At 36.8% G+C, this 22,833-nt stretch overlaps 1 protein-coding gene across 1 annotated transcript in view; it reads right to left on the bottom strand.

Annotated features, from left to right (window-relative positions):
* ITPR2 (inositol 1,4,5-trisphosphate receptor type 2) overlaps positions 1-15,060 on the bottom strand; it is a 482,746-nt gene extending 467,686 nt beyond the window's left edge. The window contains exon 1 of the mRNA XM_074195308.1: positions 14,782-15,060. Coding sequence (XP_074051409.1) covers positions 14,782-14,873 — 92 coding nt within the window. The 5' untranslated portion in view covers positions 14,874-15,060. The remainder of the gene's footprint in view (positions 1-14,781) is intronic.
* Positions 15,061-22,833: the final 7,773 nt, after the last annotated feature.

Below are 22,833 nucleotides of genomic sequence, written 5' to 3'. Positions count from 1 at the left end.
AGCCATTTGGGTCCAGTGTTCAGATATGAATCAGGAGACTGGAGATGGTCCTTGATTTGAGTCAGTCACATCACTTAAGTGACTTGCCCAAGGTCACATAGCTAGTAGAATATTTGAAGAAGGATTCTAATTCAGGTCCTGATTCCAGAACTGGTGTTCTATCCACTGAGCCACCTAACTGCCCCCTAAAATGTTTCCCATCTTACATTGAGAAACATTCGAACTCAAATCCGGCCTCAGACACTTAATAATTACCTAGCTGTGTGACCTTGGGCAAGCCACTTAACCCCATTGCCTTGCAAAAAAAAATAATAAAAAAAAATTTTTTTTTAAATGACACCCATTTTACAGTTGAGGAAACTGGAGCAGATTGAGGCAAAGTGACTTCCCCACAGTTTGTCTCTGAAACTGGTTTTGAATTCAGGTCTTCCTAAGTCCAGACCCAGTACTCTATTCAATTTATCACTGGCTGCCTGTTAGACTAGATGATCTTGAAAGTCAATTATGTAATCCAATCATCTCATTTTACAGGTAAAAAACCAAGAGCCGAAAAGGTTAAGTGTCCACTCATAGTCACACAAATAATAAATATTTGGACTAGAATTCAAATCCTCTAATTCAGACAGTAAGAACTCTTCCAATGACAGCAACTAAGACCTATCTGTTCTGCTTGGCCCCAGAGAGCAGAACTAGAACTGGTTCTAAGTAATACATACACACATAAACACACAGAGTCTTTCTATGTATCTGTCTCTCTCCCTCTTCCTCCCCCTCCTCCTCCCCTTCCCTCCCCTCCCTGACCCTGCACACACACACACACACACACACACCACACCACACAAACTTTCTCACTGCTCCTCCCCAAAATCTCTCTTTCTCTATCTATCCCCCCTTTTCCAAATAGGAGATACATCAAGAGTCAGGAAAAACTCAATTGAAATCTACTTCTGGCACTTATTAGCTATACCCAGACCATTTCAATCAACCTCAGTTTTCTTTTTTTGTGTGAGGTAGGGATAATCAAGGATTCTTGTGAAAATTAAATGAGATAATATAAGTGCTTTACAAACCTTAGATGATTCATAAATATATATAGTAACATAATTAATAATAAGTGATAATAACTATTCTTGCCTACCTGACTTTCTGACAATGAAAGAAAGGAGCCTATTTGACAAAAGTCTTCCTTATATTTCAAATGGCCCAGTAACTCTATCTATTATTGATAATCATTGATTAAACATAATCTGAAGTCATCAAGCATCAGAAATTGTTATAAAGGAGGAAGGAGGCCTTGGATCAACAAGTAATTTGTTGGGAAGACATAATCTGAATTCAGATCTGGTCTCAGATACTTCCTAGTTGGGTGTCCAAGGTCACTTAACCCTGTGCCTCAGTTGCCTTATCTATAAAATGAGCTGGAAGAAAAGATGCCAAACCATTTTAGCATCTTTGCCAAGAAAACCCCAAATTTTGGATCATGGAACAACTGAGCAATGATATCATAATACTGTAATAACTAAAATTTATACAATGCTTTAAAATTTTCAAAGGGCTTTAATGGTTTTTGATTGATACTACATCTTAAAAGCTAAGGATGTTGAGAATCAGAAAAGTCACAAAGCTATTAAATTCTAGATGAAGAATAAGACTCCAAAGCTTCTGAACTTCAGGTCTAGAGTTCTCCCAACTAGTTCACTACTTCAACATAATGCTAGGAGGAAGAAAATTAGAGAGGAAGAAAGGGAGGATGAAATCTTCCTAAAAGCAAAATCTATTTATTGATTTATTTATTAACATTTGTGCAGTGCCTCAATCTGAAAGGATTTAAAATAGCTTTCTATTATTTAATATAAGATTTCCCAGGAATAGTCTTTTGGATCATTTAAAATTCAGCTGGACAAAAAGATTAGAAAAGAGAATACTACATTAAGACCCTTTGGGGAAAAAAGAAAAAAAAAGACCCTTGGGAAAATAGGAAGAAATCATATTTCTCAGTTTATTACAACTACAATTCAAAAATCCTGCATAATACCTGTTAAAGAATAACAGCAAAGGAAAGTTATATGTAGATTTTTATAAACAGGACATTCAAAACTAGGTAAAATTGGGTAAGTGAAATTCAGTAGATCTAAGCAAAACTACTGCCAACCCTCAAGATGGATAAAAGAGGGGCTGCTAGGTGGTGCAGTGGATAGAGTACTGACCCAGGAGTCAGGAGGACCTGAATTCAAATCCGACCTCAGACACTTAATAATTGCCTGGCTGTGTGACCTTGGGCAAGTCACTTAACCCCATTGCCCTAAATAAGTTAAATTAAATTTCAAAAAAAAAAAAAAGATGGATAAAAGAGAACAAAGAGTCAGACTGAAAAAATATGAGGAAAATTTTTCCAAACCAATACCAACTGGAATGGTGCAGTTTTATTATTTGAGATATTTACATAATTATATTTATCATAATCAAATAATTAATACACATAAACACAAATATTTGTCCAGAACCTTAAAACAAAGTCAACTTTCATGTATTTTGACTATAAGCTTATTATGAAAAAGCAGACTAGTCAAATGCATAGAGAACAGGAATAGAGCTAGAGCTCTATTTCTAGCTCATTCATTAGCTTTCCTTTGAAACTGAACCAATTCATTTAAATCTTACTATTCATGATTCCTTTGATTCATCTTAAACTATTCAGAAACATAATAACAATTCTTAGGACAATAAACTATTGAAAACTGTTGCTCAATTTCCACCAATCTCAAACAACTCCAAAAAAGTATAATTATGCACTAGATATAAATAAAAAAATAATTGAGTTTAAAGGACAAAAAAGAAGAACCCTGACAAAGTAAAATCACTAAAATAGGGAAAATTTAATCTCTGAAGCACTCACTCATTCCTTCTACCAACTCTCCCTTAGGAGGGAAATAGCAGGGATAGACAAACTGACCAGTGAACTTGTTCCTTGAATCCATATTTGGAATTACCTACTACTATTACAAAGATGTTGAGATGACTCAATAGAGAGAGGAGTGGGTCTGGAGTCCGACCTTAGTTCAAATACAACTTCAGATACTTATTAGCTGTGTGACCCTGGAAAAGTCACTTATCCCTGTTGATCTCAGTTTCTTTATCTGTCAAATGAGCTGGAGAAGGAAATGGCAAACTAGTATCTTTGCCAAGAAAATCCCAAATGGAGTCACAAAAAGTCTGAAGACTCGGACAACAGAGACTTTTCTAATATAACTCACTTTGCCCTCCCCCTCATCATACAACAATCAGCAGATTGATTCTGACTAATCTTGTAAGAAGAGTTGAGGGAGGGTGGAAAATGTTCTGCCTTTTTGACTAAGGAGTTTTCTAGGTTAATAACCCTAACAACTTCCCCACCTTCTTTTAAGCCTTCAAATAATAGCAGTACAACCAGAGAAGGAAAGAATGGCCAATGCTAAAACTGGATTAGAGAGCCAGTATGAGTGACTGCACTCAACCTCTGAAGGAAAGGGGACTGAAACTCATCTAGATGGAGTCAGTCCCATATCCCCAGAAGCACTGAGGGCAAGAACCAACTCAGTTAAAACTTAAATCCCCCAACAAAGAAGGAAGCTGAAGTAACTTAGACTGTCTTCACCAGGAAAGACAGAGGAGTCAGAAAGTGGGGGGGGGGGGGGAAGAGAAGTATGTACATATATGTGTGTGTGTGTATACATACATACAAACACCCATAAAAGGCTGAAACTCCAAAGAATTCAAGGGGAAAAAAATTCATAAAAACCTAGAATACAAACATAAACCTACAGAGAAGACTCTAAAATTAGAAGGAAGAATAAGTAATAAGCCCTAAAAAAAGATTACAAAGCTCTGAAATATGACCAAACAACAGAAAGAAAACCATGCCTAATGAAACACAGACTCCTGTGGAATCCTGAAAGAGCATGGACCAACAAGAAAATGAAGAATGGTCCAAAAGAGATAGGAAATCCATAAAAGAAAAAAATAGGAATACATACATCAGAATATAGCTCTTATAGCAAAAATAAAGAATTCAATTAGCCCATGAGTAAAAATTGGATCCATGATAAAGAATGTCACCAAAGAAGCAAGAAATTGGACAGGCTTAGAACAAAAAATATAAACATTCAATGAAAAAGAGGCATTTGAAGCATTTCTGACAAAATAAAAGATATAAGAATATTAGACTTACATAAACCCCAAACAACAGAAACAAATAATGAAATAAACTACTTCATGTTTAGCATTTTTAAATGGAAAAGAAAAAGATTGAACAGCACAGTAGAAAGGAAAGGGGAGAAGGAAGACAGAATCAAGAGGGATCATCATGAGATTTTTTTTTAAAAAGCTCACAAAGGATAAAGCAGAATTTAAAGGAATAAAAGGGATGATGGAGTTCAACACACAGATCCTCACAACCCCATTATAGATTAATCAATGTGTCTTTTAGGGATAAAACTGTAAAATTGAAGGGGGCATAAATGGATAGAAAGGAGGTGGAGAAGGGAAGGAGCTGTATATTTAATAAGACTACTGATGAATAGGAAATGGATGCTATCTGCTCCCATTTCTCAGAAAGAAGAGATATTACCTGCAAAAGAGTGGAAGAAATGGCAGAAGGTAAGGACTGAAACTGGGGAAATGAAAGGAGTTTTCCAACCCAATGGGGGAGAGAGTCAAACTGAATGAAAAACACTTCCTGGGAAAAGAGGAAGTAGATGCCTGTGATGGGAAATGGGAGTCTCGTGATGGGTTTAATTTAGGGAGCATTGATACATTGAGAAACACATTCTCTAAGAGAGCATTGTGCCTCCAAAGACAACATCCTGCCAAAGGAGAATGGATATGTGAACTCCTAGAGGAAGATTACTCCCTAAAAATGGAGGGTGGGGGGAGAATGTTGCCCTGAGAAGAAAATCTCATAATCATTGAGAAATGATCGTGATAGAATTGGGCTTCTTTATTAAGTACAAAAGTAATTTATACCAGGAAATCTTGCTTCTTGCATATATACATATATATATATATATATGTATATATATATAATTTCCCTAATAAATTGATACTTCCAGGAGTAAGGGGGCAAAAGGCAAGATCTATAAAATCAGAAATATTAAAATTGGTTAGAGTGCATTCACATCCAAAACCTCAGAATCTTTAAATTCCCAAGAAATTCAAAGAGATTAGAGAAGGGAAAAGTAAATATATTTAATAAGTGAATGAAATTAGAGAATAAATAGGAAGAGAAAAAATTTAATGAAAGGGGTAAAGCAAAGAAGTTCTTAGAAAAAACTAAGCTAAGAAGTTGAAAAGAAGTGGGGTAATTTTTAAGCAAACATTTAATCTCCAGGAGAAACAGGAGCAGCTAGGTGGCGCAGTGGATAAAGCACAGGCCCTGGAGTCAGGAGTACCTGGGTTCAAATCCAGTCTCAGACACTTAATAATTACCCAGCTGTGTGGCCTTGGGCAAGCCACTTAACCCCATTTGCCTTACAAAAACCTAAAAACAACAACAACAACAACAACAACAACAGGAGAAACAGAGGAAGAAAGAGATAACTAAATAAAAGGAAAAAAGAAATCAGTACTTTAAGTAAAATCTGAAAACTAGGGAAAGGGTTGACAAATGGGGGAGGAGAGGGAGAGAGAGAGAAGGGCGAGGGGAAGAAGACAGCCTGTGGGAATAGGATCTCATCAAAGTAGTCTTGTCAAGACAAATCACAGGGACAAAGTATTGACAAAGAAAAAAAAGGATAAAAACAGTTTTTAACTGAGACACAAATATATTTAGATATTGATTCTAAAATTTTAAATAAAATTCTAGCAGGAAGATTACAGCAATTTATCAAAAATGATTCACTATGATCAATTTGTATTGGTACCAGAAATGCAAGGATGGTTCAACATTATGAAAAAAATAGCATAATTAAATAAACACATTAAAAGTTGATTATATCAACAACTAGAGGAAAAAGTCTTTGACAAGTTATAATAGTTATGTTAAAAAAAACCCTTACAAAGCATAGGCATAGAGCAATCTTTTTATATGATAAAATGCATCTATAAAAACATCAAAAACTAGCACTATAAGTGATGAGGAAATTGGCACTTTCCAGTAAACAAAGATGTTCCCTTTCCCTGTTGCTTTTTACAATACTTACAATAGTAGTAAGACAGGAGAAAGATTCACAAAGAAGAAACAAAAATTATCCCTCTATGCTGATAACATGATGGCTCTTAAAAAATCCTAGGAAATCAGCAAAGAAATTAATGTGGACAACTTAAGTAAAGTTGCAATCTCAAAATAAACTGACTTTAAAAATTAACAGCATTTCTGTATATTAATAACAAAATTCAAAAACCATAAAAGAAAAATCTGACTCCAAATTAACACAAAATAGCTTGGGGTCAATTTACCAAAGCAAATTCAATACCTTTCTAAAAGTTATAAAATGCTCCTTAAAGAAATTAAAGAACAATTTAAGTAATTGAAGGAACAGTGAGTGTTCATGGCAATAAAATGTAAAATACTGAAGTTAATTTACAGATTTGGTGCTATACCAATCAAACTATCAAACAGATTAAGACGAGATCATATCAAAATTCATTTAGAGGACAATACAAAAAAAATCATTTGAAGACATAGAAATGAAAAGCAAATAAATAACATTTTTAATCCTCAAACTATATTATAGAACCCACTAAGTTGTTTAAAAATAGAAAAATAGATCAATGGAAGAGACTAAAAAAAAGGAAAAATCAGAAATAATTGAATTCAATAACTTAGTATTCAATGAACCAAAAACATAACCAACCTAGGAAAGGATTCTTTGTATAGCAAGAATTTCATGAAAAACTAGAAATTAGTCTAGTATGGAAACTGGGTTTAGACCATCACACACCATGTACTAAATACATTTTAAAATTAATATGGGAAGTAAATGTCAAAAATCATCATAAAAACATTAGAAAAAGCAAATATATCTTTCAAAGTTATGGTTGGAGATTGAATTTTAAGATAAATTTTATTGATATCTATTGTTTTTCTACATCCTCAAAATTTCTCCTAGTATCTTCTCTTTTTCTCTACTCAGAGCCATATTATATAGCAAATATTTTTAAATGAGAAAAAAATTAGCAAAATTGATCAATACATCTAAAAAATCTTAAATTAGGCTCGGTGTACCTTACCTATAAAACTATCAGTGCTTTCTCATTGCTTTTCTCTAGGGACATTATCATTCTTTGGAATTTTGCCATAGGGAATGGATTCTTAACCCCCAAAAAAAAGGATAGAGGTAATGGCAGAAAATAAAATAGATTGTTTTAATTACATGAAATTGAAAGACTTTTTCATGAACAAAGTTAATGTAACTAGGATTAGAATGTAAAAGGTCAATTGGGAAAAATTTTTGTAACAAAAATTGCTGATCTTAGTTTGATGTTCAAGTATACAGACAATTAACAGAAATATATAAGAACTAAAGAAATTCCCTAAAACATTAGTAATCAAATATGAATGCAAACTATTAAAATCCATATAAAAGAATGTTCCAAATCACTAATAGGAAGAGAAATACAAATAAAAAACCCTAAGATTTCACTTCAGAACTAACAACAGGAAATAGATGATAAAGTATGGCAATAGTCAATTTTGGAAGGGTTATGAAAAGATAAGTACACATACTTTGTTGGTGGTATTGTGACTTGGTCAAACCACTGTGAAAAGAAATGTTTTTAGTTCTTTGAATAATTCCAAATCACTTTCCTGCAATTGCAGGAATTGCACATGTAAATTGCAATTGTAAGTTGCAAATGTAAAATAAAATATTTGTGCTGACTTTTTATGGTATCAAAGAACTGAAAACAAAGTAGGTTCCCATGAACTAGAAAAATGACTAAACAAATATTAGTATGTGAATTTAATGTAGTAATACTGTGCTGTAAGAAAAATGTATATTCATGATGACTTCATCATGAGAAGAATGGGAACACTTATATGAACTGACACAAAGGAAAAATAAGCAAAAGTAAAAAAAAAGTACAATAATGTAAAAGGGGAAAGCAGCAATAAAACAACTGAAACTGAGTACTAAAAAAGTATGAATTGAGAATACATCTCACTTCTCTTCTTTGTAAAGTTAGTGGATCATAGTGGGTGGAGGGAGGAAAGATAATGCATATAGTATTAGACTCTTTCAATATTTTGGTTAATTTTGTCAATTTTTTAATTCTTTATTTTAATGACTGGCTCTTGGAGGAGAATAGAAAAGGAATGTAGATGATGTAAAATAAAAGTTATCAATAAAATATATTTTAAAAATAAACATAAAGAGAAGTTGATTTTCCATAGCATCCTTCTTACTAAGGGGTAGCTAAATGTATAAAATGTTAATTTTGAAAGGAACTTTTAAATTCATTTACTATAGCCCCTTATTTTATAGAAAAACTTGAAACTAAGAGAGGCTAAGTAACTCTCTCAAGGTTACATAGTCCTGGAATAGCTAGAACAAGTCAATTCTCAATAATACATCATGATTGAATTCATCTTCCCATTATGCTTATTAAGGGAGAAATGAGGGAAAGCAGAAATGTCTATCTTCTCCATTCTTTAAAACACAAGTCCAAACAAAGAAAGTAGATTGTCTGCCTCATATAGCACTTATTTAATTTATAAGAAATTCATACCAATTTGTTAGATTGTAATCACTTTGAGGGCATAGTTTTGTTTGTTTGTTTTTGGTTCTCTTTTCACATATTCATCAACATTAAACAGTCCTTTGCACTTTTCATGTCCTGAATAAATGCTTGTTGGTTTCAAATGGGCAGTTTAAAAAAATAATGGAAAAGCATGAAAAATCAACAGGATTTTTTTTTTAATCAACTAAGTTTGAAGAGGGGAAAAAACAATGAATGGCTGAACAAACTGTGGTACCAAGGATGTAATGTAATATCATTGTGCAGTAAGAAATGATGAATACTAATTCAGAGAAAGGAGAATATTATAAATCAATGCAAAATGAAGGAAGTAGAACTAAGGGAACAATTTACTTGTGCTACAATAACGAAAAGAAAAAAAACAGTAAAAGACTTCAGAACTCTGATTTTTCTACAAGGGATCATAAATAACTTCAGAAGATTGATGGTGAATCTTGCCTCCCACCACTTGGCTTTGGAAAGGTACTAGAAACAGAAAATGAGGCATTCATTTTTAGATCGCTACAAAGTAGAAAACCTACTAAATGTTTCCATGATTCTTTATTTTTTTTTAATTTCTGCTATATCCAATAGATATATTAAGGAAACAATGCTAAAAAGTTATTAATAGCATTTACTAGGGTTTGTATTATAATTTTTTAATTGCTCCATATTTCTGAGGACAAATTGTAAAACAGCAACAGCAGAGCCCTAAGCAGGAAAGGTTCAAGATAACAAAATTTCCCTGATCTATTTCCAGCTAGGCCATCCACAAAACTGTATATCTTAAACGATTAGAAGTTAGTAAATATTTAACAATGGGAGTTCTCTAGGAGAAACATGTACATGACATACTTTTTAAAAGTTTAATCTGCATTATTAACACATTCTGAAGGCTAGACAATCAACAAAATAAAAAAAATCAAGTATTTGTGCCATTTGTAAATTTTCGAGGTGTGAATGCTCATGACAAAAAATTAATAATGGCTCTCCCTAGCCTGATCAGCTGGCTCCCACAGACTCCTGCAAAAAAATTTGTTCTGAGTACCCCTGTCATCAAATGAGATTAATCTTAGCTGTGACTCATTTTGCAGGAAGAAGAATAAATAAAATAATTATGTTTACAAATCAAGTTCAATTTTTCTAAAGAAGAGTGCTATGATAAAATATATAGAGATAGATAGATATAGATATAGTGCCACCTGTATTAGGAGTCAATTTATTCAAGTGAGTTTTTAAAAATATTTTAAATTTTATTTCTTGAAACTGAAAACTCCATATTAAAAAGTAAGCCAGAGAAGTTGTTTAAATGACAGTTTCAAACCTTACTAAGAAGTTATGTAATATATAAGGGATCTTTCAACTGATTCAACATAAAAATAAAAATAATGGTAGAAGCATTGAACATTTAAATATATATCCTAATTTGAATCTCAGAACACCATTAAGTAGGTAACAGATATTATAATGCACCTTGTACAGATAAGGCAGATAGATGGCACTGTGGATAGAACACTGGACTGAAAGACCCAAGTTCAAATCTAGTCTCAGGTTCTTATGAACTTTGTGACTCTGTACAAGTCATTTTACCTCTGTCCACCTCAATGTTCAAAACTATAGAATCCACTTCATTGTGTTTTTGCAAGGATCACTGTGCTTAATATGAACTTGCTCCCTTCCCTACAGTTCAAAAAATTAAAGCATTTATCCAAGAACATTCCACTAATAAAAGTCAGAGTAATATTCTAATTCAAGTTTCTTTCTGACTCTACTTCTAGAGTTCTTTTATGTGAGCCAGTTATGACAGCATATACTATATTGATATGAATCTTACTCACTATGATACAATAAAAATTTAAAAAGTAAAATACTCAAACTCCTAAACTAGGACAATGATAGAGAAACAAAAGATTAGAAACACCTCTAATAATCAGGGAAAAGAAAACTGGAGTCCTGGAGTTGAGATAGAATAATCACCAGGCCTCTTCTTTCACAAACACAAAGTTTCCCCTATAGTTGTTAGTAAAGATTTCTAAAAGACCTCATTAATTATTCAGCATTTAAGAGAGGAAGAAAATGTGATATGTCTCCTTTTCCCTTTGGAATATATTTTATTAAAGTGGTTACAAGGAATGGGTTGTTTTAAAAGAGACTTTTACATTTTCTGAGTTCATCATTGTACATTTTTACAAAATTATGTACATATGTAATATTTAGCAGAATTTGGAAAATATTAATTTAAAAATAATTAATTACTGTTTTCAATAAGGTTTAGAGAATACCAGATAAAAAGAACAATAGTTAAGTTTGATTATTCTTGTTGGTAGCCCCATTTTATTCTGGCCTTCTTAACAGAAGAGAACTGTTTTAGGATTAAGTAAGGCTGACACAGTACCATTTAGTGAAGACCAAAGATTATTAACAGAACAGCACCATTATCATTTATTAAGACTCAATTAAATCTCTACATGATTATATTTAAGGCAGATTTTACAGGAGATATAGTAAATCCTGGAACTCCATTAGTACATATAAATGCTAAGAATGTTGGCTGAACTACAAGTGGTCCATCTCAAGGCGAGAACATCTAATCAATGAAAGTTAAACTCCAGCCACTATAAGCAATTTTAATGGCCTTCCTTGCCACAGAAGTCAGCTACATAAAGATACCATCACATTATGTATTGTAAGGCTCAGTTCATGAACAAGAAAATAAGACATTGCTCAAACATACTCTGAGGATAACACAATTTCAAAATACAAAAAGCAAACAATATTAAATATTATGTAAGTTTTCAAAGAAATCTGTTTTAGAGCATAACAAACAAGCTGGAGAAAGTCAAATACTCCTAAGGTGACTGATTACATAGAAATACAGACTGCTTAGTTGATATACTTAATTTGTTTATAAACAATAGGAGTAAAATATTTTCTTGATAAATTTCAATTCAAAACTCTTATTAAACTTTTCTACTTCTACTGAGGATACCACCTATCTTCCTGTCACTCAGTTTTGTTGAAATCAGATCCTCCTGATACAGGGTGGTACTCTATCTACAGTACCACCCAGTTGCCCCTTGCTATGTAATATCTTTCTCATCTATCCCCTTCTCTCCACTCACACAATTATTGCTCTGTTTCTTACCTTTATCATCTTTTGCCTACACAATTTTACTAGTCATTAATGGGTCTCACTATTCTCCCCCATTCTCATCTGTCCTATGCATTTGTCACGAAAAAAACTTACCAAAAGCAAAGGACTAAGTCACTCTTCCATGCTCAAGAATTTTCAGTAGCTCCCTATTGCCTCTAGATTAAAATATAAACTCCTGAACTTGGTATTTAAAGTACTTTACAATCTTCTTCCAGGCTGTCTTTCCAGAATTATTTCATACTACAGTACTTCCCTTCATGCAACCTGAATTCCAGTCAAATTTGTCTCTTTAAAATTCCCTGAATTTGCCATTTTATCACCTATCTCTGTACTTTTGTGCTAACTGTTCCTCATGAATGACACCTCACCTGCTATAAGAATCTGCAATTTTTAAAAGGGTTTAACCTCAGTGTCATCTTCTACAAAAAGCCTTTCCTGTTCCCCCTGGTTGCTAGTCCTTTCTCTCATTAAGTTGTCTTGTATCTTCTTATCTATTAAGATATAGTATCCCCCAATAGAATTTAAGCTTCTCAAGTAAGTTTAGGAGATGATTTTCATCTTTTTGTCTTTGTGGTTTTAGTACCACACACCTTGTAGGTTAGGTGTTTAAGAAATGTTTGTTCAATTGAATCAAACTATTAACAAGATCCTACAACAATCTGTCTTTTCCTTGAACAGAATTTTAGTCTGTTCACTGGCCACAGATATAACAGCTACAGATCATAAAGTCTCCTTAGATGGAACCCATCTAAGGAATGTAATAGTTATCACGTGATGGATATCTGGAGTTTATGGGGAGGTGGAAGGTATAGCAGGGAAGGAAGGTCACTTGGAAACGTTGGGACCCAGAATTTAAATTGTCTTCACTATTTCTGCCAAAACTTATTGTATCTCACCAAATAAAAATATGTAAACCAAAGTTCTTGACATTCACCATTTCTTTTCTGCCACACTACAATTTAGTAGGCATGGAATATTGCTTGTACAGATACCTATTATGGGGGAGGGGTTGCAATGGGACCTATACAAGTACTATGGCAATTAATCAGATTCTAAATACTGAGAACAGTAGCACTATATTTATATTCAAATATCTTGGATGTTAAATAATGTAACCATGGACACAACAACTACATATAGTAACATCCTAAAAAAGTTCCACAGCATTAATAATTCTTATTTTATTACATAAGTGCTAAGAGAAGCATACAGATATTTCCTTTTGCACCATATCAAAGTTTAGCCCATAAATAAATTAAACATTAAGTTATTGGTCAAAATTAAGGAAGCAGCAATCTCTGCCAGCATTATTTGAAGTTTAAAGGACTTCTGACATGAGATTTCATTTTAATAGCACCTTATTTTTTTCATTCATAAATCAATGGGGGATCTCAAGAACTTTGAATTTGGTTTAAAACAAAATTCTTATTAAATTTTTTAAACAAAGTCCAGAAACTGAAAAGTTCTATACTTGTTCTGAGTTCCAGAAGCAGCAGAGCAAATGTAACTGCTTCATTATTGCTAGAAGAGACCTAAGAAGTCATCTAGTACAAACATCTAATTTTTATAGATGCTGAAGCTGAGGGTCAGAAAGGTAGTGGGATTTGCCTAAAATCATATGGTAGGTAATAATTTAAACCCAAGTTCTCTGGCTCCAGGGTCTTTGATCTTTTCATTGCACCACCCTACCTCCCTTGGAAAGCTTGAACATAGAAAAGAATCTTGGAACTATTGGGAGCCCTTTATAAAATCCTCAGTTTGATGTTCAAAATCATTCATCATCTCATAGTTCCCTATCTTTCACGACTTTCCAACAGTTTACACCCCAACACATAGATAACTGGCCATCCAATGACACTGACTTCTTGCTCTTCCTCGAACAAAACAATTCATTCCTGAATTTCAGGTATTTCTCTGGCTGTCTCCAGGTTGGTAAAACTCTCCCTCCATCTCCGCCTCGTGGCTACTCTACTTCCTTCATGTCCCCAGCTAAAATCCTAACTTCTACAAAGATGCCTTCCTTGATGTACCTTAATTCCATGCCTTCCCTCTGTTGAGTATTTCCACTATATCCTGGACATAGTTTGTTTGTACCTAACTGTTTACATAGTCTCCCGAATTAGACTCCTCGAGAGCAGGGGCTGTCTTTTGCCTTTGATGCCCAATGCTTAGAGTAGTAGATATGGTATAGTAATATATGCCGGCATATTGTACGTGCTTTGGGGTTTTGTTTTGTTTTTTTGACAGATTGTCAGATCCCTTTGAGAATTTCAACATAGGATCGTCTAGTCTAATCCCAAAGGCTGCGGAGTTTGACCCAATGGCAGGAGCAAAAGGAACTGAGCCGGGAGACAGGGGTAAAGTCAAGGTGAGGACTCTGAGTGTCCTGGATACTTTCTATGCATCCCGCGGTCACCTGAGAATCAAGGGTAATTGAGAGCTACTCCAAGCGCGGAATAGATTGGGGTGGGGAAGGAGGCGGGGTTGGGAAGCAAAGATGGGAGGAGGATTTTTTTCTTTTCATCAAAAGTCAACGTTTTCTACAAAAACAACCTTAGGAGAAGAAGCCAATAAAGAAGGTGAACTTCTTCCCCAGGCCTGTTTAAGGCTTCTGAATCACTTCCTCCTTTGATCTGTCTCTCCACATGAGATTGTGGAGTTGCAAGAGAAACAGTTCTCCCCAAGCAGCTTCCTGTGCGCGGGGGCAAAGCTCTCCTCGGTCCCCCGCTTGTCAGATCCGGGGGTTCCTCAAGTCTGGGGGGAGGGGGTGTCGTGGAGGGCGGGGCGGTGCAGATAGTCTGCAGAAGTTTCCCCCCAACCCACCCACCCTGGGAAAGCCCAAAGAAAAGGAAGGAGGAAAAAAAGAGAGAAAAGAGACTGAGGCTGCGCTCCCCAGTCCGAGCCCCTCTCCTTACCCCAGGGTGCTGATGAAGCCATTGACCGAGCCCTCCGCATACAGGGACACGATGTCCCCTATGTAGAGAAAACTGGACATTTTGTCAGACATGCTGTCTCATTTTCTACAGCGGGTGCCGCTCTCCGAATGCTTCTGGGGAGGATCCCCCCGACGCCCTTCGACACCCTCTTTCCAACCCAAGAGCCGTGCGCGGCGTGGCGGAGAGGGACCAGCGAAGAGTGGGGAGGGGGCAGGCGTCCCGGCTAAGGCGGCCGGCCCTCGGCTAAGGCGGCCGGCCCTCGGCTAACGCGCCCGGGATGGCCAAAGTGCCCCTGGGCGCGGACCTCGGCCCCCCGGGGAGGCGGGCATGAGCCGAGCCTGGCGCCCGCCCCGCCGCGGTTGCCGCTGCCCCAAGACGAGCGAAACCCGCGCTGGGCGCACAGGCAGAGCCCGCTGCCGCAGTCTCCCGGGCAGGTTTCCTCTTCTTTCACAAGTTGTGAGTTTTCTCTCTTCCAGCACCTTTGCTCCTCCTCCTCCTTTCTCTCCTCCCTTCTCAGACTCCCCTCCTTCCCTTCCCTGGACCCTTCGCCTGGCCTCTGCCAGTACCCGAGGTGTGCGTGTGCCTGGCTCTAGTGTGGGTTGTGTGTGCGTGTGTGTGTGTGTGCGCCCGCGTGTGTCGCTTTGCCTGGGGCGAAAATTTTGACCAGGTTGGTGGTGTCCATTCGACCCAAAGGAGGAGGGGACTCGCGGCCAATCAGAGAGCGGGGGGCCGAAAGAGGACTTGGGTTGAGAGATGGGGGGAGGGCTGGGAAGGGGCGGAGACCCATCTGCCCGGGGGCTGGCCTTGGGGCGGAGTGAGGCAGGGGACAGGGATGGTTCTTGGTGGTGCCCCACCCCTACTCCGCCCCTTGGAAACTGGGGAGAACCTCCCCCCATCCCCACTCCCAGCCCCGGCGGCTGCGGACCGGCCCTCTAGATTTCACGGAAATTTCAGCCTGGAGAAGACGGGGAGTGGCCACCCCCAGAGAGGCCAGCCCGGAGGAAGGCTTCCTTTTCCCCTCCCACCCCCGAATCGCCCCACTGCGGCCTCCTCCCCTCCCACTGGCTCAGCCTCCTCTCTCTGCCCTGGCTGGCTCCTAGGACTGGGTGGCCCTACTAGCTGTCCGAGCTTCTGAGCTTCCTCCTGGCGCTCGGGGAGGAGGAGAAAGGCCCACTTGAGATGGAAAGGCGTTTTGAGGAGGCTAACAAAGGAAGAGCAGAGATGACGATGAGGGAAAGATAAGATTGAGGTGAAGAAATGCGAGAGAGACATAAGCATTTGTGGGCCTCATTTCCTATTCAGGGTGAGGCACCAACCAATGAAACTTTATAGTCCAGCTCTCCACACCAGCAAATGCGAGCGGGGACAAAACCCCTGCTTTTGCTTGCGCAGCGCTGTGGAGTCACTGTGACTGGAATGCTCAATGCTCACCCCCCCCCCCCCCCCCCCCCCCCGTGAAGATGTCACTTTTCCCTCCGCTAGCTAGTTAGTCCCTGCAGCAAGGAACGATGACAAGAAATTGGTTTCGGTCAAGTTTGAATTCTGACTCTGAGGCCATAGCTTAACCTCCCTCTGCCTCAGTTTCCTTATCTATAATAAGAGAGCAGTTATAAGAAGTCTCTCACAGCTCTATTTTTGTGTGTCATGGTCTCCACAAAATGTTTTTAAATGGGAAAATTATCAAGGAAACCAATTCTATTGAAATTTATCAACTTTTTTTTAATTCAGAGGACTCAAGTAACTCTTGGCTAACTGATAATCCCAAATCCTGAGACAAGTCTTTGTGCCTACCTCCTTAATGCTAAATCCCAGTTAATTCAACAATCCCAAAGTCTTCTTCCAAAATTTGCTTTTGTTTACATTTAAAAGTGTTGACTATTATAGTTGCCATTGTTATAAAATAAACTTGAGTCAGCTAAAGAAAAGAAATGGGAAGCTTGACAAGTTTCCCCACCTTTGTTGGTACTGGACTCTTTACATTATATCATTTATTTTGAAATGTACCTAGCCCTGTAGCCTTGGGCAAGCCACTTAACCCCATTGCCTTGAAAAAAATTTTTAAAAAAAGTGTTTCCCTCAGTCATGCTAAATCCACTGATGATGGAACTGTAAATTGTTCCAATGTTTCTGAAAGACATCTTGGAATTACAAGAGAAAATTCACCAAACTGTTCATACCTTTCAAACCAGTGGTCTTACTATGGGGCATATGCCCAAGTTGGTCAAAAAAACAGGAAGAGCCAATACATATGTACTAAAATACTCATAACAAGACTGTTTATAGTAGGAAAGATGATAGTTGTCTCAAAGTTTAAATTAACTGTCAGGTGGCCTTGGAATACGGCAGTATTTGGACACATCCTGGTATGGATTTGTTGCTTTAGATTATCTAGGGCAACCCAGGATCCAGAAATTTAAATATCCAAATATCACAATCCAAATTCTATGAATATATGTATGAGTTCTCCAGACCCAGATCTTTATACCTGTTTTTCTTTTGACCTCCAATTCTTTTACATAGCACTGTTTCATGAAAAACAGGTGATGGCAGACAACCTTACTTCCTTTTTTGATAAAGTTGCTAAAGTGGTGGTTCAAGGGAATGTCTAGATTTTATCAAAGTATTTGATAAAGCATCGCATAGCTATTCTTGTGGAAAAGATAAATCATAGGCTCATAGATGTAAAATTTGACCCCTAGAGGGGTCCTCTTCATTTTACAGTTGAGGAAACTGAGGCATAGAGAGGTAAAGGGACCTGCTCAGAGTTCACACAACTTGTCAATGCCTGAAGTAGGAGTTGAATTCAGATCTTCTTGGGGCCAACTCCAAATAAAATGAGATGCATTCAGAAGAAGACTCAAAGAATAATTAATGCTTTAGTGTCAGTTTAAGGTCATAGAAAAAAGGGAGCAAACATTTATTAAACACCTAGTATTTGCCGGGCATAGTTCAGTGCTTTATAAATGTTATCTCAGTAGAAGGTCTCCAAAGAAGTGCCTCAAGGAACTATGGCTGACAGTGCACCATTTTATATTTTTAACAAAAGCCTGATAAGACAAATGGCATGCTTAACAAATTTGCAGTTTGCACAAGATGGCAGAGAAAGCTAACACACTGGATAACAGATGGCATTATGCATCTTTTAAATTTTTTCTATTCCAATAAACTTCCTTCTAAAGTCAACAATCATTTATCAAATGTGTACTATATTCCTGACACTGTGCTATATACCACTATACCACCACATACCAAACAAATGGTCAGCTATTGTTGACTTCTGTTATTTCAAATTGTCTTTTAGAATTTTTGGACCAATTCTCAGCTCTACCAACAGGAAAACTGAGTAGAATTAGGTCTAGATTTCCTCCCATTAATAGTGTTCCTTTCACATATACATAATATGATTTTCTCGAATAACATTGCATGTAGCAACAGAGGTTTCACAAACTCCAGAGGAGTGATTCTGACCTCCATTGCCATTAGAGTAGGGTGTATGAGTTCAAAGACGACTAACACCTCTGATTCGGGGGGTTGCCAAGCCCTTTTCAAGGCTACTCATCCACTTTTGGTGTCTACTAAGCCACTCATCTCTCACCTGTGGCTCCAAGAAACTTTAACATGCATAGCCACACCCCGTTAAACCTTCTCAGCCAACCGGCTAAACCAGGTTGAGGGTAACAGGAAAGTTTCAAACCCTTTGGTGAGTTAGGGGATCTCTACTCCAAGCACATGAAGACTTCTGCATGAAATGGACAAACAAGAACAATTTCAACAGTCATAGAAGAGGCTGAAGCAGGCACTGTGGACAGCTAAGAGCTGAGACATTGAAAGTACTAAAAGGCATCCACTGCATCTTGGAGCCACAGCCAATCATCCTGATTTTTTATCTTGAACTTTGATGACTCTAGAAGAGAGAGAGTGCAGTGGATGTTTTTGTGCAACTGTGTGTCACTTAAATCCAATTCACAGACTAGTCAAGACATTCTTCTATGATGTCATTAGTACTCTTGGAAAAAATGAAGAACAATACCATTAGAGTGGAGTATCAGGAAAGGGGGGATGAGGAGCTTTTTAAATCTTAGTATTCATCTTTTTTATCCATATCCTTAGCTTTATATGAAGATAAATTGTAAAGTCTTACAGAAGTACAGTAGGGTACCTCTACAAGTAGAAAATGGGGGAAGAGTAGGAAAGGGCAAGGTTAAACAATCATTTATCTGGAAAAGATCTGGAGGTTTTAGTGAACTGCAAGAGCCAAATGAGCCCTCAATGTAATGTCATTTCCAAAAATGTTAATGAAATCTTAAGAGAAGCATAGTTTCTAGGAATAAACACTTGCTAGAAATGCTTTGATCATTCTATTCATTAATAAATCCTTTCTTGGGTGGTTAGGTGTGGAAGTGGACAGAACACCTGCCCTGGAGTCAGGAGTACCTGAGTTCAAATCTGACCTCAGACACTTAATAATTACCTAACTGTGTGGCCTTAGGCAAGCCACTTAACCCCATTTGCCTTGCAAAAACCTAAAAATAAACAAACAAACAAATAAATAAATCCTTTCTATAGGAGTTTTTACTTTTCTCATTTGGGAGCTATGAGAACTTAAATAGAAATTCAGGATATCAGGTGATGAAAAGTTTTGCCCATCACATTTTTATTCCATCTCATTTATATACAATAATTCATCATTTCACAATTGATGGGCACCCTCTCAAATGTGCAATCCCACTGCAAAAAAGAGTACTATAGATATTTTTGTACATGTGAGTCTTTCTCCCTTTTTTATGATTGCTTTGAGATAGACCTAGTGTGGGATTGGTGGATAAAAGGGAATACACAGTTTTATTGCCCTATGGGCCAAGTTCCAAATTGCTCTCCAAAGTGGAATGTCATTTTAGCCAAGATGATATAGATACCTCAGAGTTGATTTAATTTGAATTTCTCTAATAATGATTTGGAGCATTTTTTCATATGACTATAGATAACTTTAATTTCTTCATCTGAAAACTGCTTGGTCATATTCTTTGACCATTTATCAATCAAAGAATGGCTTATATTCTTATAAATTTGACTCAGTTCTCTGTATATTTTAGAAACAAGTTCTATATCAGAAAATCGTTTCTGTGAAAATTGTTTCCCAGCTTTATGCATACTGTCTAATATTGGTTATATTGGTTTAATTGTACAAAAACTTTTAAATTTAATGTAGTAGGAATTATCCATTTATCTATTTGATCATAAACTTCTCCTCTTTCCATAGATCTGACAGATAGACTATTCTTTGTTCTCCTAATTGACTTTTGGTATTACCCTTTATATCTAAATCCTGTATCCATTTCATCCTTATCTTGGTATAGGGTGTGAAATGCTGGTCTTTCCTAATTTTTGCCATATTATTTTCGAGTTTAAAAACAATTTTTTGTCAAATAGTTAATGTCTTTGAACCTAATCCATTCCATTGACTCACTTCTCTATTTCTTTACTTGGAAGCTTTGATTGCTTAAGGTCTCTTAGAGAACAAATCTTTCAGACCATAAGTTGCAGAGAAGGGGATGATTTGCATTAGTAAAGGGTATTTTTCTCACCCATTTTCTCACCTATATGAATGAAATCAGAACTCCTATCCCTATCCCAGTTCCCTTTATATAAGAAAGAAACGGGGGTGGGGGGGGAGTTTAAAATAGAAGAGAAAAGGGAGAATCATCATGATATAATGGGTATATATGGGTAAAAATAAAAAAAGCAGTAACAATCATATAGCACCCATAATGGGCCAAGAACTTTATAATTATCTCATTTGATTCTCACAGCAAGGTAGGCACTATTATTATCCTCAATTTAAAGAAGAGGGAAACAGAAGTAAAGTGAAATCCAGTCATACAGCTATTAAGATTTGAAATTCAGATTTTTCTTAACTCAAAATAGTGCGGTATCCTCTGTACCTCCTATCTGCCCCTTTTATAAAAAGACCAGGATACAATCTTGCTTCACACACCAAATGGATAACCTTGGACAAGTCATCAACTTCTCTGTACCTCATTTTCCTCAACTGGAAAATGCCAAATGCCACAAGTTTAAAACAAGATTTTCCTTCCATCTTTTTCTTTAAGAGGGCTCAATTAATATGCCTCTATAAATACCAAGAGTCGAAGAGCTCCCCATCTCCCTCCTAGATAAACCACTCAAATAATAAAAGAATTCATCCCCTAAAGTTTGGCCTCTGCTATCACATGCAATGCTATTTTTGTCCCTGAAAAATCACATCACAATTACATAAAAGGAACTCTATGAATGGGAGTAAGTCCAGCCCCAGGCAAACTTAGACAGTACTAATTGTTCCCCCACCCCACTCCAACCCAAAGCTCGGGACAGACCCTGCCCCTAATATGTTATCCTCCTCTTTTTCACTATCTCCTCCTCCAAGTCTCCCTAGCTGCCTTTACATTATATCAGTTCGCTAAGCTCTGTCCTACAGGAAAAGCACCCCATTCTTCAGACATAATTCCTCCATCCAACAAAATTTGCCCGTACTTTGTTCTATTCTCTCAAAGCTTTGCTAGAATACTTGGAAAACCTCATTCAATGACCAAATTTTTATGCTCCCAAATAATTCTTTTTCTTTTTAAAGGTTTTTGCAAGGCAAATGGGGTTAAGTAGCTCGCCCAAGGCCCCACAGCTAGGTAACTATTAATTGTCTGAGGCTGGATTTGAATTTAGGTACTCCTGACTCCAGGGCCGGTGCTCTATCCACTGCACCACCTAGCTGCCCCTCAAATAACATTCTAATAGGAACCCTTAACACTTTAACCCAAAGAATGGCTACTGAGGGAACTTCAAAGATCAAAAGAGAAGTATGAAAAAGTTTTGGGCAATGGAGCTTTTAGCTTTCACCTTCAAACCACAAATCCTTCTAAAGTCAATTACTTTAAATATAAACATGATTAACTCTGACTAGGAGAACATTTGATCAAATGTACTGCTACTGTTCTAAACAGTTGGGACAGAAGTCAGTTGTCCAGTTGTTTTTCTGTAGTAGATACATTTGGGGTTTTCTTGACTGGAGTGGTTAACCATTTCCTTCTCTATCTCATTTGACAGATGAGGAAAGTGAACAAGCAGGGTTAAGTGACTTGCCCAGGGTCACACAGCTAGTAAGTGTCTGTAATCAGATTTGAATTTAGGAAGATGAATCTTCCTGATTCCAGACCTGACATTCTATCCACTGTGCCACCTAGCTACCCAGAGTCAGAAGGCATGGGCACAATTTTATACTGAGCTGCTCTAGTTTCATTCAACAAATATGTTTCTCTCAGAATGCTTAGAATGGTTTCTATCTTCTATAAGCTAATTTTAAGTCCTACCAGGTAGGGAAAACTTTTTTTAAAAAAGTGAAGATAGGGGCGGCTAGGTGGTGCAGTGGATAAAGCACCGGCCCTGAAGTCAGGAGTACCTGGGTTCAAATCCGGTCTCAGACACTTAATAATTACCTAGCTGTGTGGCATTGGGCAGGCCACTTAACCCCATTTGCCTTGCAAAAACCTTAAAAAAAAAGTGAAGATAAATTCAGGTACAAGATATATATATATATATATATATATATATATATATATATATATATATATATAAACTTATAATTCATTTTTGTGCTTTAATAAAATCTTAAACCAGTACATACTTTATAATTATGTTAACATGAATGTTTTATGTTTTGAAGAAAAGTATAATAGGGGACAGCACATGGTTCACTAGCCCTGGAGTCAGAAGACCTGAATTCAAATGTGAACTCAGACACTTGATACTTAGTAGCTGTGTGGCAACTGGCTTAACCCCAAGGCCCCTCAAAAAAAACAAAATAAAGCATGAAATGTATAAGCCACAATTTAGGGGAAATTCTATATTTAATACCAAAATAAAATATTGAAACACTTTAGGAGGCCTTCTACTCTACCTATATTTAAGATAGAACCAAAATGTTCCTTCAGATACTCCTTCAGAACATCCAGTGCAGTAAATTGTTCTCTTTCTAGACAC

Source organism: Macrotis lagotis, chromosome 7 (genome assembly GCF_037893015.1).
Source record: "Macrotis lagotis isolate mMagLag1 chromosome 7, bilby.v1.9.chrom.fasta, whole genome shotgun sequence".
Classification (NCBI taxonomy): domain Eukaryota; kingdom Metazoa; phylum Chordata; class Mammalia; order Peramelemorphia; family Peramelidae; genus Macrotis; species Macrotis lagotis.
Note: the sequence above shows the minus strand (reverse complement) of the source record. Positions and strands in the feature narration are given on the sequence as shown.